The sequence below is a fragment of the Leuciscus leuciscus genome (genome assembly GCF_965113295.1).
Source record: "Leuciscus leuciscus genome assembly, chromosome: 20".
Classification (NCBI taxonomy): Eukaryota; Metazoa; Chordata; class Actinopteri; order Cypriniformes; family Leuciscidae; genus Leuciscus; species Leuciscus leuciscus.
The window spans coordinates 14,077,729-14,091,683 of NC_138744.1; the positions used below are offsets into that span (position 1 = coordinate 14,077,729).

Here is a 13,955-nt window from a genome sequence, read left to right on the forward strand (position 1 = left end):
TTTGAAAGAAGTATTTTATGCTCACCAAGGCTGCATTTATTTGATCAAAAATACAGTAAAAACAGTAATTGTTTTTCTTCACCTGCCTCACCTGTTTGGAATATCTTTGTTTTTGTATTTATTAAAGATCCTCTCCTCATCCCTGCACCAGCGTGACAAATTAAGTAAATTAAGTAAATCTTTATTTATCAACATTATATGCAAACAAACTAATTATAAAAACAAACAATGGTCAAGCAGTGTTTAACCAAGCATGTTTCATATATATAGACACTTTGCTCAAGGTAGTAATGGCTTTATATACCGTAGGGAAAAAGTTGAATCACTGTTCCAGATATTATTTAATTTCTCCATTTTTTCCTGCTTCTCCATTGAATGAGCTTGACAACCTGCTGTTCAAATTTACCTGTTTATGTGCGTGGTCATACGAGTTGATGTGGTTGTCAAACTCCTGATGTTTATGGTACTGCTTGTCGCATAGTTCACAATAGAAGTTAGCCTTGGAATCCCCCAGGGCTTTTGCAATGGCTTTCTCTTTCTTAGCATAGTCCTAATAGAGAGAGAGAGAGAGAGAGAGAGAGAGAAAGAGAGGGAGTTGGTTAGGCATGTAGATGCTATAATTTAATTAGACAACTACACTTGACAATCACACAGTCCTTTTAAAAGAATAATGAATTATTTAACTGATTGTTTAAATCCACAAAGAAAATAATTGTATATGAATGGTACATAAAATCATTTTGACATTTGTTTTACAGATTGTCTTAGCTTAGCTTAATTTAAACATCAAGATTAAAATTACCTGATGAAACCAAACAAATCAGCCATCACAGAATAGTTTGAATAGCCGTAATTACAAGTTTCACACCGACAACAGTTCTAAAAAGATGCTTGAATGTTAGTATAGCAGGGTAACTATGACAATGTGGTCATGGGGTTAAAATTAGTTGCAGGAGGAATTAAACAGAAATGCTGGCTGTGATAATGATTAGAACTAGAACTAACTGTTCTTAACCACTTAAAAGTAATTTTAACACAGGAGAAAGACAGTGTGAGCTTAGTTTGTACATACACTGTAAAAAAAAATTACATCCCCAAGTCAAACATTTCTAGTGACTGGTCACATCTAAATTTTTCAATTAGTCTGACGTATTATTTCTCATTGAGCCAATGTTAACAGACTATTGCAACAAGAATTACACTTGGGCCAATAAAAAAATTTAGATGTGACCAGTCACTAGAAAATTTTGACTTGGCGAGGTTAGAATTTTTTTACAGTGTATACATATATATTTTTATCCATAATTTTCTATGAATGTCACTTTCTTCTATTACTTTTTGTATCAAATATGTCCAGAAATATTTGTGAACCATTAAAAACATTAACGTCTCAATACACAACTGAATATACAACACATTCACATTTACACACACATACTGTACATCTTCAACTCTTCAGTTTCTGCAATTATTAAAGTTGTTCAGATATGTGATTGATAGATCATCATGTAACATTCACTAATAACATGCTTAGGAGTGCAAACACACATACATAGTGATTGTTTTATTTTTTTGTTGTCCAGACTTTCAAAAATCCATCTGGATAAAATCTGGATATGCAAAAAATCTGGATATTTATAGCCCTGAACATGATTTATAAGCTGTTTTACTCATCGGGACCAAACAATGTCCCCACAAGGATTTGGGATATTGCCATCTTTGTGGGGGCATTTTGTCCCCATAAAGCAGGGTTTACCAGGACCATGTACAGGCCTAAACTCTTCCTCTAGGGATGGCATCTCTTTCTCTGTTGCAAACTTCGCATGAGATTCAGCTACCTGGTAACTTCAAAGGCTCCTGCGATTAATTCAGTATCAAAAGTCTGCTTATACAGACCTCAGGGACCGACATCAACCATACAAACACACTGTGCAGACTGCTCCGGCACACAAAGACACACATAAGCAAAGTAGATCTCTCTGGAGCATCATTACCAGAGCTTTCCCATTATGAAACACAGACAGCATAGCTCAACATGGACAACAGGAAAACAAGGTGGGAAAAGGTCACTGTGTCTGATCAAGGACGCTCTTATAAAATGATAGTTCCCATGAAGCATAACGCTTGAACAATTTTATAAAGCTTGTTAACAAGTTTCTACATAGAGAAAGTTGAAGTAATTGTGACAATGATACTGATTATGTGCCTTAATTATTGGCCAGAGGGCCTCTGCATCACACGGCCCTGCAGCGTCTGAAAATTCAGCTTTGCAATTATAGAAAAATATACAGACATCGTTGGCCATTGCTGCATGTGCATAACTTTAGAAAATGTATCCTGCATTCTGTTGTGTTCCACATAGCTGTTTTAAACAAATGTGTCTTACGTAAAACCCCCTAAAAATGAGTCCAGTCGTGGTTTGGTGAACCAGCTTGCAGTTAACTAGTCATTCAGGCAACAGACCAACAAGTCGATTTTTAAAATATGTTGTTTTGTTTTACATCCCTACAAATTATATGGTCCCCAAGGGCTTTACAACTCATTTCCAAAATTCATCACCCCCACAACCCCCTTTAAAACGTAACCCTAAATTTAGTCTCACAGATGTGTGGCGGAGTGAAACGATACAGCGCGAGAGCTGGGAAGAGCCACTCTGTACATCTGTCATTTTAACACGCGCCTAACCCTGAGACTCAAAACAACAGATGTTAACTCTTAATTGCTTTTGGATGCGTTTTGCATCAGAATTAGTTACACATGTTTTGCACTTATTCACCACCCACAAAAGGCAGAACATTGGCTGAGTGATCTGGCAATCACCTGCCCTCTGCCACAAACAAGTTCAATGACATTACTTACTTTCAACAGCAAGGGTGAAAATAAATAAATAAATCAAAGTGTAAAGTTGCCTCACGGTTAATTTTGCAGTCAATATCTTAATTCTAATCCATACACCTTGATCCTGTCCCAAAAGACCTTGTGATACACCTCAGAATAGCAGAATAGTTAGCACCCAGTATGTATCAGTAGTAGTATGATGTATGTTAAAAGTGTCCATGTATGCATGCCATAACACTAAATGTGTCTGTTTTACTGTTGAATCTACTATTGCATAAGCAAGTGTTTTGTAACAGCATGCAAATAAATTGATGGAGCATTTGTAGGTTATCTTCTTAATGCTGCTGTCTGGGGAGCTACAAAACACTCTCCCTTACAAATGTAAGCAATTTAAATGTGCAATCTCAGTCATTTAGTCTCTCATTCTTTCTTATACTCTGTTTCACTCTCAATTCATTCATACCGCAGTTTGAAAAGGGAATGTGATCTATTATTTTACTTGTTTGGAAGCTAACCATGCCTTTTTCAATTGACAAACAACTGACTTTATGTTTTAAATAATTGCATTAAAGGCCAGGCAACTGGAGACACAAAGAAGTAATGTTTGTAGAATGTTGGGTTTCCATGTTTGATAGGGATATTCCATAGACATAATGAATTTTATACTGTACAAACTGTATATTCTATCCCCCGCCACTAGCAGCACAATAAAACTTTCTGCATTTTTACATTTAAAAATACAAAACTTGATTTATAAGCTGTTTCCTCATGGTGACCAAAAATATTTTGGATATTGCCATCATCGTGGGGACATTTGGTCCCCATAAGGTAGGGTTAACCAGGAACCCCAAAAACCATTATCTAATTTATTTATATATATATAATTTTTTTTTTTTTTTTTTTAGGTGCCAAAATGTATTTGCAATTTCTAAAAAAAAATTACATGTCAGTAAAGTTTTATTAAACCCAATTCCGCCTGCACATTTTTGAACCAGGCTTTATATGCACAGAACAATAATATGCAATAGTAATATAACATTGTATGATGCCACCTGTTGGATGACTGCGGCTCTCATAAGCATGTAACCCCTGCAGAGATGCTCGCGTGTGTAGATGTGTGAGACAGCCTGAGCTCATGCTGCCTCGCTCATTCTCAGAATTCTCTTTAAGCGTCTGACTCTGTGTGCCTGCTCTCAGATCTGTGAGCTTGCCCGCTTGGCTTTAAAAAACATTATTTCTACTTTCCAACTTGAAAACCTCTATAATAACATTACCTCTTCATTCATCAGTGCCCGGAGTAAACACAATTCTACAGCGGGAGGTCTCACATTACTACAAAATGTGCCTCTTTTTTGAGCATTTCCCAGAATGCCATTTACAGGTGCCAACTACATTGATCGCTAAGAGCCCATAATAAAAGTGCAATAAAAACCACTTCTGAATAAGTGAATATGGAATAGGAACACATGTGGAGAGATGTGAGGGCGGACAGAGGCGGAGCTGAAGGTCTAATTAGGGGTGTCGTGGGATGAACGGACGGAGAAGGGGAGGTTCAAAGCTTTAATGTTCAACCTTTGTAGAGGAGAAGAGAACAAGGTGACACACATCCATAAAACAACTTTAATCCTCTGTTACAGAAAGAAGCTTTTCTCTGCCTGCTCACTGACCTTAACAGCTCTCACATTCAGCACATTAAACACAGGTTGACAGCGAACAGCGCCAGGTTTCGCGGTTCACCCATTAGCCTAAAACAGGTTCGCTTTCTCTCGCTCAGACCCAAGTACAAACACCTGGACAGAAATATTACTGAGCACTTTTTAAATTTGTTCTGTTTTCCATGTCAGTTCCGTTGTAATTAAACAATAATGTCTCTCTCTCTTTTTCTCATACCTCTCCTATCTGTTTCTGGCACTGATAGCTTGTGCCGTTTGAAATGTTTCATGTTTTCAATGTGTATTAAAAAAGAGAAAAATTTCCATAAGCCATTAAGTTTTATCTTTACTCTAATGTTAAGCGTTCAGAAATAAGAGATAATCAAAAAGCGTTTTTAAAATCTTTGACAAGAAAATGTCACAACAGTTTTGCTTTTCAAAGAATATGTTGAAAAGAATTCTTCAGAGCGAGCAAAGTCCCAGTTAATGAATAACACTTTACAATATCTTTCACAAGGCCAGATTGGTTATACACAGACAGACAGGCCTACATGTCTAGAACAAGGGAAATGTCTAATGGACGTCCAGTCTGCAGCTCTCCTACTGTTAAACAGCAGGAACTCCTTTCCGATTAAACACTCTCCCCTGGTTCACAGCAATCCCCCATCGGCATCTTCTTCCAGATTTGGGCGCCCTCAGAAACATAATTCCCATTCAAACCCAGCTGAAACTAAATCTATACCACTAGCCTAACACGTCACGTGTGAAGGAAATTAAATCCCCAAGTTTTGGCTCAGTAAGATTTTCTTTATTAATTGTTTTATTCAGCAAAGACACATTAAATTGACCAATAGTGACAGTAAAGACATTCATAATGTTACAAAAAAATTATATTTCAAATAAATGTTCTTTTGAACTTTCTATTCATCAAAGAACCCTAAAATAATGTATGACATATTCCAAAACAATATTAAGCAGCACAACTGTTTTCAGTATTGATAATAATTAGAAATCAGCATTAGAATTATTTCTGAATAATGTAACATTAATTACATTGTAAAAAATAAATTCAAATTGAAAACTTACTTTTGAAATTGTAATAACATTACACAATATAACTGTATATAACAATATAACTATTTTTACAGTTTTTTTATTATTTAAAAAAATCAGCCTTGGTTAGCATAAAAACTAAAATATTAACTCAAAATGAATATACATTTTTCATACAGTACATTATGCTTAAATTCACTTTAAAATGATTTATTTTAGTTGTTAGTTTTTCATTTTGAATTAATTTAAACCAAATGTTAGAACTTTAGCATCAGCCAGATTACAGTGCGTCCTTACTTTTTTCCTTTAGTCATAACTCGACTAGGGCACAGAGTGAGATGTAGGTGGTCACTTTGTTTGATATCTTGTGCAGGGCTTCTTCTTTTTACCCTGTACTTTTGCTGCAAGATCATACTAGGGCAAAACATTCTTTGCAACTTTGAACGGGCCGGATCAAGGCTGCATCACTGGAGTTTCTATGCAAGCGTGCACGTGTCTGTAGGGAAGTGTTGTGAGATGCCTTCCAACCTGTGTGTGTGTGCGTGTGCGTGTGTGCCCGGATGCGGACTAGGAATTTCAATCATTTTCTCTCCCTCTTTCTCTGCCCGTGCAAACATCCAGAACAGAGAGAGGGGCAGTGTTCCAGAGCAGCAGACAGAGAGAGAGAGATCCCTGTGGGTCTCAAATTAAATTCCTATCATGTCAGGGCAGGAACAGGATTCAATAGTGTTTATTGGCATCTCTTGACCGGAGGGAAATTAAATTCCACTGGCTTGTTTCATCATGGACAGCAGGTTCAGGCCTCCCTCTCTTCATCTCTCACTCCCTCTCTTTCATTGGCTTTGGGTTAAGTGGTTAGGGCCCAGAATTGCCCCTAATTTCCCTGGTAATTTGCCTCTCTGTGTGTTTGTGTTTTGCAGCGTGTGTGTGTCAGCCAGCTGAATCTCCCAGACGGCAATGGCCTCTCTTGCCAAAATCATATAACATTATCATCCTCTTCAATGCATTAAACAAAAAAAACCTAGCCATTATCTCAGACCGGATCAAAGCAATAGGCACAGTGGCCGGTTCTACCTTGACTGGATTTGTTTTCTCTCATTTCTTCAAAACCTGATCTAATCTCATCCTGAAAGCTTAGACTGCGGATGAGAGGCAGATTTGTGCCGCCATCTATGACAGAGCTTTGCAAAAAGAAGACACGGAACAGCATGAGCATGAGTAAGAGGAGAGAGAAACATGTACAGTAGAGACGGTGATGAAACCAGGAAAACATAAAGAGAAATAGGCCAGAGCTGTGGTGCACTGATGTGCTCAAAAGGGAAATGAATGTGTGACTCTGGCTTACAACACACCCATATTGCACATATTTATATACTACCAATCAAAAGTTTGGATTCAGTTAGATTATTATTATTATTTTTACTTTTTTAAAGAAATTAACACTTTTATTCAGCAAGGATCAAAATCAGTATCAGTAAAGACTATGACATTGTTAGAAACTATTTCTATTTCAGACAAATGCTGTTCTTTTGAACTTTTCATTCATCAAATGTATCACAGTTTCCACAAAATAGCACAACTATTTTGATTGATAATAATAAGACATGTTTCTTGAGCACCAAATAAGCATATCAAAATGATTTCTGAAGGATCATGTGACACTGAAGACTAGAGTAACGATGCTGAAAAATCAGCTTTACAATCAGAGGAATAGGTTACATTTTAAATTGAAATAATATTCCACAATATTGCTGTTTTTACTGTATTTTTTTTTTTTTTTATCATTTAAATGCAATCTTAGTAAGCATAAGAGACTTCTACACTACATCAAATTTATTTTCTTCCCCAAACTTTTGAACAATAGTGTATATATTGTATGTCTATAAAAAGAGGCAAAATCTCTCCAAAACTACTGAAAATGTTTAAGTTTGACTTTTTTTCTACTTTAGTATAACAATTTGTTTGAAAAATTGGTAACACTTTACAATAAGGTTCATTAGTTAACTACATTAGTTAACATTAACTAATAATGAACTGCACTTATACAGCATTTGTTCATCTTTGTTAATGTTAATTTCAACATTTACTAATACTTTATTAAAATCTTGTTAACATTAGTTAATGCACTGTGAACTAACATGAACAAACAATGAACAGCTTTATTTTTATTAACTAACATTAACAAAGATGAACAAAAACAGTAATATATGTATTGCCCATTGTTAGTTCATGTTAGTTAATACATTAACTAATGTTTAATAAAGGAACCTTATTGTGAAGTGTTACCGATTTTTTTATTTTTATGCAAGTCTTAGTATTTAGTTTGTCCCCCTTTTCTGTCACAAATACCTAGAAATAGTGCCGGATCAGAAATAATTTTTATTCATCTAGCATCATAACATTTCGGTTTTAAATATTATTCCTAGATTAAAATGATATAATTTCAGTGTGGTTTCAGTCTCAAACCTTTGTACCCCACTGAACACTACAAAGACAGAAGGTGATGAGAGATGAGAATGGTGCTTACTGTGCAGTAAGTGTGTAAGTGTGATGTGTTTGCATCAAGGGTAACAAATGCTTTCCCTAATGTACACTAATGTATCAGTATCACATTGATAAATACTGTGCATAGAAATAGAGATGGGGAACAGAAGAAGCCAGAGAGCAAGAGAGAGGGACTATTTAAGTAAGATGTAGTGGAGTGGTTGGCCCACATGCCGGATCTGTGATGTACTTACTGAGTGGCTTGCAGAGGCACGACCATCTGGCCTAGTCTACAGGCAGACTGATGACAACTGCACTAACATACACCCAGATGGGCTTCACGCAGCCTGCACAGGAGCCCACTCATATACACTGCCGTTCAAAAGTTTGGGATCTGTACGTTTTTTTAATGTTTTTAAAAGAAGTCTCTGATGCTCACTAAAGCTGCATTTATTTGATTATTTTATTTAAATTTTTTTTGCAAATCAGCATATTAGAAAAATATCAGCATATTAGAATGATTTCTAAAGGATCATGTGACACTGAAGACTGCAGTAATGATGCTGAAAATTCAGCATTGCATCACAGGAATAAATTACATTTGAAAATATATTCAAATAGAAAACAGTTATTTTAAATTGTCATAATATTTCACAATATTACTGTTTAAAAAAAAAAAAAAAAAATTTAAAATCAAATAAATGCAGCCTTGGTGAGCATAAGAGACTTATTTTAAAAACATTAAAAATCTTACCAATCCCAAACTTTTGAACGGCAGTGTACAGTATATATAAATGTATGCATAAAAAATAGCATAAAGACATAAAAAAGTGATACTCACACGCAGACACATTCTGAGCCCCCCTGATGTGTCTAACTATAGCTGAGAGTGTGCATCGTCAATGTGTTTGAGGCGATTGATTGCTGAGAAAACCCCAAGATGCAGGAAATGAGGCAATTATTCACCAGCTTAATATACCTCACAGGGGTGGCACAGCATGTGTGCGTGTCTCCAAACGTGCGTGCAGCAAGCGTGCTCGAGTTTGACCTTCTCTGTTCCTGATCACATCGAAACATAATAATAACAGTGTACACAAACACACACATGCATGCACACATGCACTGATCAGATCAGCAATTTACCACGAAAGCAAACTCGTGCATTTGGCTAGAGTTCATCACAACTGGCACATGAGATGAAAGCTTCATAAGCATCAGTAAGAGAAGCCAGATGGCTTCAGCTCATTTGAGCTAATCACATGACCTGCTATACACAGTCTATCCTACAGTTTGAGGATTTCGGCAGAGACGATAACCATAGAGGTTTGTGCGTGTTCAGTTTTCTGAAAGCCTGCTGTTAGTACTGTAGTTGAAACAGTCCAGGGGACGATGAGGGTCCTTAAAAGAAGATCAAGACTGTAATGCTAAACTACACGATATACTCTGGAATATAGTATGTAGTTGTAAGTACAGCTGCAAAGAAATGAATAAGAATAACAAAGAGGAGAGAAAGATGAGGGGAAGAGGGGTCTCAAAGGGTCTCTTTATAGAGGACATTTTGTCAGAAGTTCTATTCTGTCAGTGGTCTTCAGATAAATATTCACATTCAGAAATGAGAATAAACTGTGGAAATCAATGTCAGAGTGTAAACAGTGATATTACAGACACACCCAGAATGTTTGTGTATCTCAAATACAAACTCTGACATATGTCATGATAAGTAATGTCTATTTGTCAAGCATGAACTGTCTGATAAAGATGACACGGTATCAAATGCTTGATGTTCTTTGTGGACAATAAGCATGCCCAAGATAGGAAAAGAAAAAATCTTTAGAAAAACATTTATGAACATGCCAACATGTATAAAAATTGTTTCAAAAATATGGCCATAGTTTAAAATGTAAAAAAAGAAAAAGAAAAAACATTTAAAGACAAAAAAGTGGAGTAACCTTTACAAAAAAGAATGTAAAAAGTATTTTTTAACAAAAATCATGAATTCAAAAATATCTATATTAATAGTATTTAACAAAACTAAGTCAGTTCACTTTACTTATTTACTAATTCACTATGCTTAAAGGAGTCCTGAATTGAGAACCCTTTTGACATATAAAAAGTCATAATACTATAAGAATATCCTGCAAGTTTCAGAACTGAAAACTTCCTTGTTAGTCCAAAAACAGCTTTTATTGTAACCAAGCCCAGAGAACGACTCGTTATGATAGATAGGTGAAAGACCAATTCTGCAGAATAAAATCAACGCCTACTTCATCGTTGCAAATTTGGCCCTGCCCTCTGGCGTGTTGAGATGACGAGGAGAGAAGAGCGATACAGGATCACTGGACTAAAAATAACATTACCTTCCAAAAGATCCTAATGCTAGGAATGTGGTTATGTATTTTAAAAAATGTGAATGTTTCAGTTGAGCATTTTTATTTGTATTTGGTACATTTCACTGTGGATTTTTTGGTGAATCAGTCGTAATTTCGGTGCAGGCTTTGCAAACAGACTTTTACAATATGGACTCAACCGTATTGCCACAACATGTAAGTAACTGTGTTCATTCTAATGCCTGATCTGTGACCAGTGATTTCTGATATGTAATGATTCATGTAGCTACAGTCAGATGTTTGTTGTCTGTGTGTCAATAAATCAAACAAGTGACTAAATGGTCAAGTTCACATTGTTTCTCTTTGTAGGATGAAAATAATCTGTTATTTAAATTGTGATTAAATTATATAGAAAGTGATCAAAGAACGCTCCCTTTTCAATTGCTGGAACTGTCAATCACACAGCGAAAGTTTATCAAATGACTCTCGCCAAAACTCCCGTCATAATCAATTCATCTCTTATTTACATCGTTTTTGCAGAGTTAGTTATGATGAAAACATTTGTGAGAGAGCAGAAATCGAGTTACAATGAAGAGATCACCGCATTCATGCGCTCAACATGTCTGTGATCGGCTGCAATGCTCAATGCAACCTTTCATGGCACGATCTAAATATAATGCCTTAGATCTAAACATAATGCTATAATCAACAATTTTCAGGATTTGTTAACCTTGACAGCTGTAATAGTAAAAAAGTGTTAAAAGTTTTCGATAGAGTTCTACATGTAATACTTAGCTAATCACAGTAGTGGGCGTTTACACAGAAGTCTCACAGCAGACACGCCCCTTCAAACAGAGCGTTCAAATCAGAGGGCTAAGATCAGGGTAGGAAAAATGCATTTTATTTTTAAATTATGACCATTTTTATGTAAAAATCATACTAACGTTATAAGTGCACCCCAGGAAACATTGTAAAACAATAAAACAATGCAGTTCATGACCCCTTTAATGATTTACATTCGATTCATTTTTTTGAGACACAATAATAAAAGATTATGCCAAACTCTTAATTTTTTTTTTTTCCAGTTGACATTGAGGGTCGTGTCATTGAACCTCCTACTACTAATTCCTCCAGAGCTGATTCTCGGTTTCTGCTGATGCAATGTAGCTTTCTCTGGCTGACATTCGTATTGCTTATCTTTCTCTGGGCAATAATCCTAATACCGATCCCTCTGTGCCTGGAGGTCTTATTGTTGACCTTTCCGTGGCTGATCTTCATATTGCTGATAAAAACGAATAAAGAAACAGGGCACATTTTAACAGCGAAGTGAAGCAGACACAGTAAAGCACTTTCTGTCTGCCTGAGTGCATTATGAATTAGAGTGGATCGCATTGGATCATTTATAATGTGAATTACTGTATCTGCTGCCCTGCTTATGGCTGTTTTGTAAATAAGGAGATAATCAAGCCAAGCAGTAATGACAGAAATCCGTCCATCAGACTTAATCTGGTCCAAATGATTAAGTTAGGATGCAGCTGTTAGGATCCTCCTGTTAATCATCATCAAAAAGGTTATTACTAATCTAGAATATAATCAGCTGGATCTCTTACTTTCTCTTTCATTCTCTCCTCCTTCTATAGAGCCACAATATGTGGACCTAATTAATAGGTTTTTTGATGAATTTCTTGCATCTGCTGTGTAGAAAAAGATTGAGAATTACGTAGAGAAAAGAATATGGGGCTCAGAAATGATGAATTTCGAGAAGAAAGGAAAAGATTCACTGCCTAAATGATACAATAGCAAATGCGTAACAAATGCATTTGTGTTTAATCATCCGTAGATGGCATCTGAGATATCTCTTGGTTTCTCCACTGTGAGAACTTTAAGAGCTGAGCCTTGGGCAAATGCTGCCCCAAAGGAGAGGAGCCAAATCTGGGTTAACCTTTTTAGTGCCCTCCTTTTCCTGTCAAAACAAATCACAGAGTTTAGAACCATGAATTTTTTAAAAGCGTCTATTGCTTTAGCTTTTAGTGGGCGAAAAACTATCCCATATCTTCAGAAGTGGAGCTCAAATGTTCTGCAATATACTCATTACTCTGGGCATTGAATCAATTGGAAATGTTTCTTTCAGAATATCACTGAAAACAAAGAAACAATCAATTAAACACATCAGAGGGCTCTGCTTTCTATATACACATATTACACAGACCAATTGAAAATGTTTGCAGCATACAGCGCAACAGAATGTAACCGGTTCTTACCTATGCAATTTAATTTTCATGGACTCTGTGACAAGTTACACAAGTGACATTTATCTGTGCATCACCAAAATGTCGCTCTGGGGACATTTTATCCTCATTACTGAGAATTGTGTAAAGCCTTAGTTATCCTCGGACTTGGTTTTGGAGGATTTCTGTAAATCCCCAGTTGTCTTCTGATCTCTTTGACGACTGTGGCTATGTAAGGAGCAACAACCCCTCATCCAATTCAAAGACTCCTTTAAACCATAGGAATATACATAGGTTTGGTATTTCATATATTATTGCACCATACACCGTAAAAAGTTTATAAAGTATAGATAAAAAAAAATAAAAATAAAAAAAGGCTTCATTAAAACCATGTTAACTGGTTAACTATAAAATACCTTCCCATAAACAATTTTGGTAGTGGGACCAGTGAGAAATGTTGGCAGGAAAAATTAAAATCAGAATGACTGAGAAAGCAGAAAGAGAGCTGATATACAAAGCAGATGGCTATAGGGAAATATTCAGTCCAATTTTTATTTGCATGCTGTGATGCAATATAGATGTGTGAGTGCCTTTCAAAAACCTTACACTTGTCTACCATTAACCCTTTGATGAGAAATCATTAAAAGTTCAGCTGTATGGAACATGATTATTCACTCTCTTTCAAACATCCGCCCCCTAAATCGCCGCCTGCTATGTATGAAAAATTGTATGTGTTGGACTATTTTGGTGCATTTTTTAAATAGGCTGCCGTTGAAGGATAACATAATTAAACAATCTGTTTAAGTATTTAAACAAATAATACTCATTAAGGTCAACATATAGACCGATTCTTTCTCATTAATGACAATTACATCAGTTCAGTGGATGTGCAGGCATATGAGTGCGTTTGTTCCTCTTGGCAGCCCTGTTATGTTTGAATATCAGCGTCTCTGCTCATTGTACTGTAGATGTTTGCGTGAGTGTGCCTGTGCAATGAAATCTTTCACATCTAATTACTTTGGTTGAAGTAAAATGGTAATTTGCATGCTGGAGCTGTCATATGCACTCTGACACCAAACACATTTGGCTCTTCAGTGCTTTAGCATAATACACGCATGACTGGACGAGGAATGAAACCTGACTGAGAGAAGTGTTGTACACACCTTCTCATGCCAAGCATGTGCTCAGTCTGATGCTTCCCCTTAACATTAATTTGCCATTGAGACTCTCAGCCCATATAAAACTATACTGCACAATTATCTCTGTTAGGCTACCTTTGAACTTGTCAAAGGTAGGCAGATTGAACTTGACTTGAGTCATTGTTCTTTCATATCTTTAAAGATTATTTCTTAAAATATTCCCCCAGTAGGTTT

At 36.1% G+C, this 13,955-nt stretch overlaps 1 protein-coding gene across 1 annotated transcript in view; it reads right to left on the reverse strand.

Moving 5' to 3' along the window:
* Nucleotides 1-13,955, reverse strand: part of znf804b (zinc finger protein 804B) — a 98,930-nt gene that overhangs the window by 23,394 nt on the left and 61,581 nt on the right. Inside the window, exon 2 of the mRNA XM_082148749.1 lies at nucleotides 407-550. Within this exon, the coding sequence (XP_082004875.1) occupies nucleotides 407-550 (144 nt within the window). The remainder of the gene's footprint in view (nucleotides 1-406; nucleotides 551-13,955) is intronic.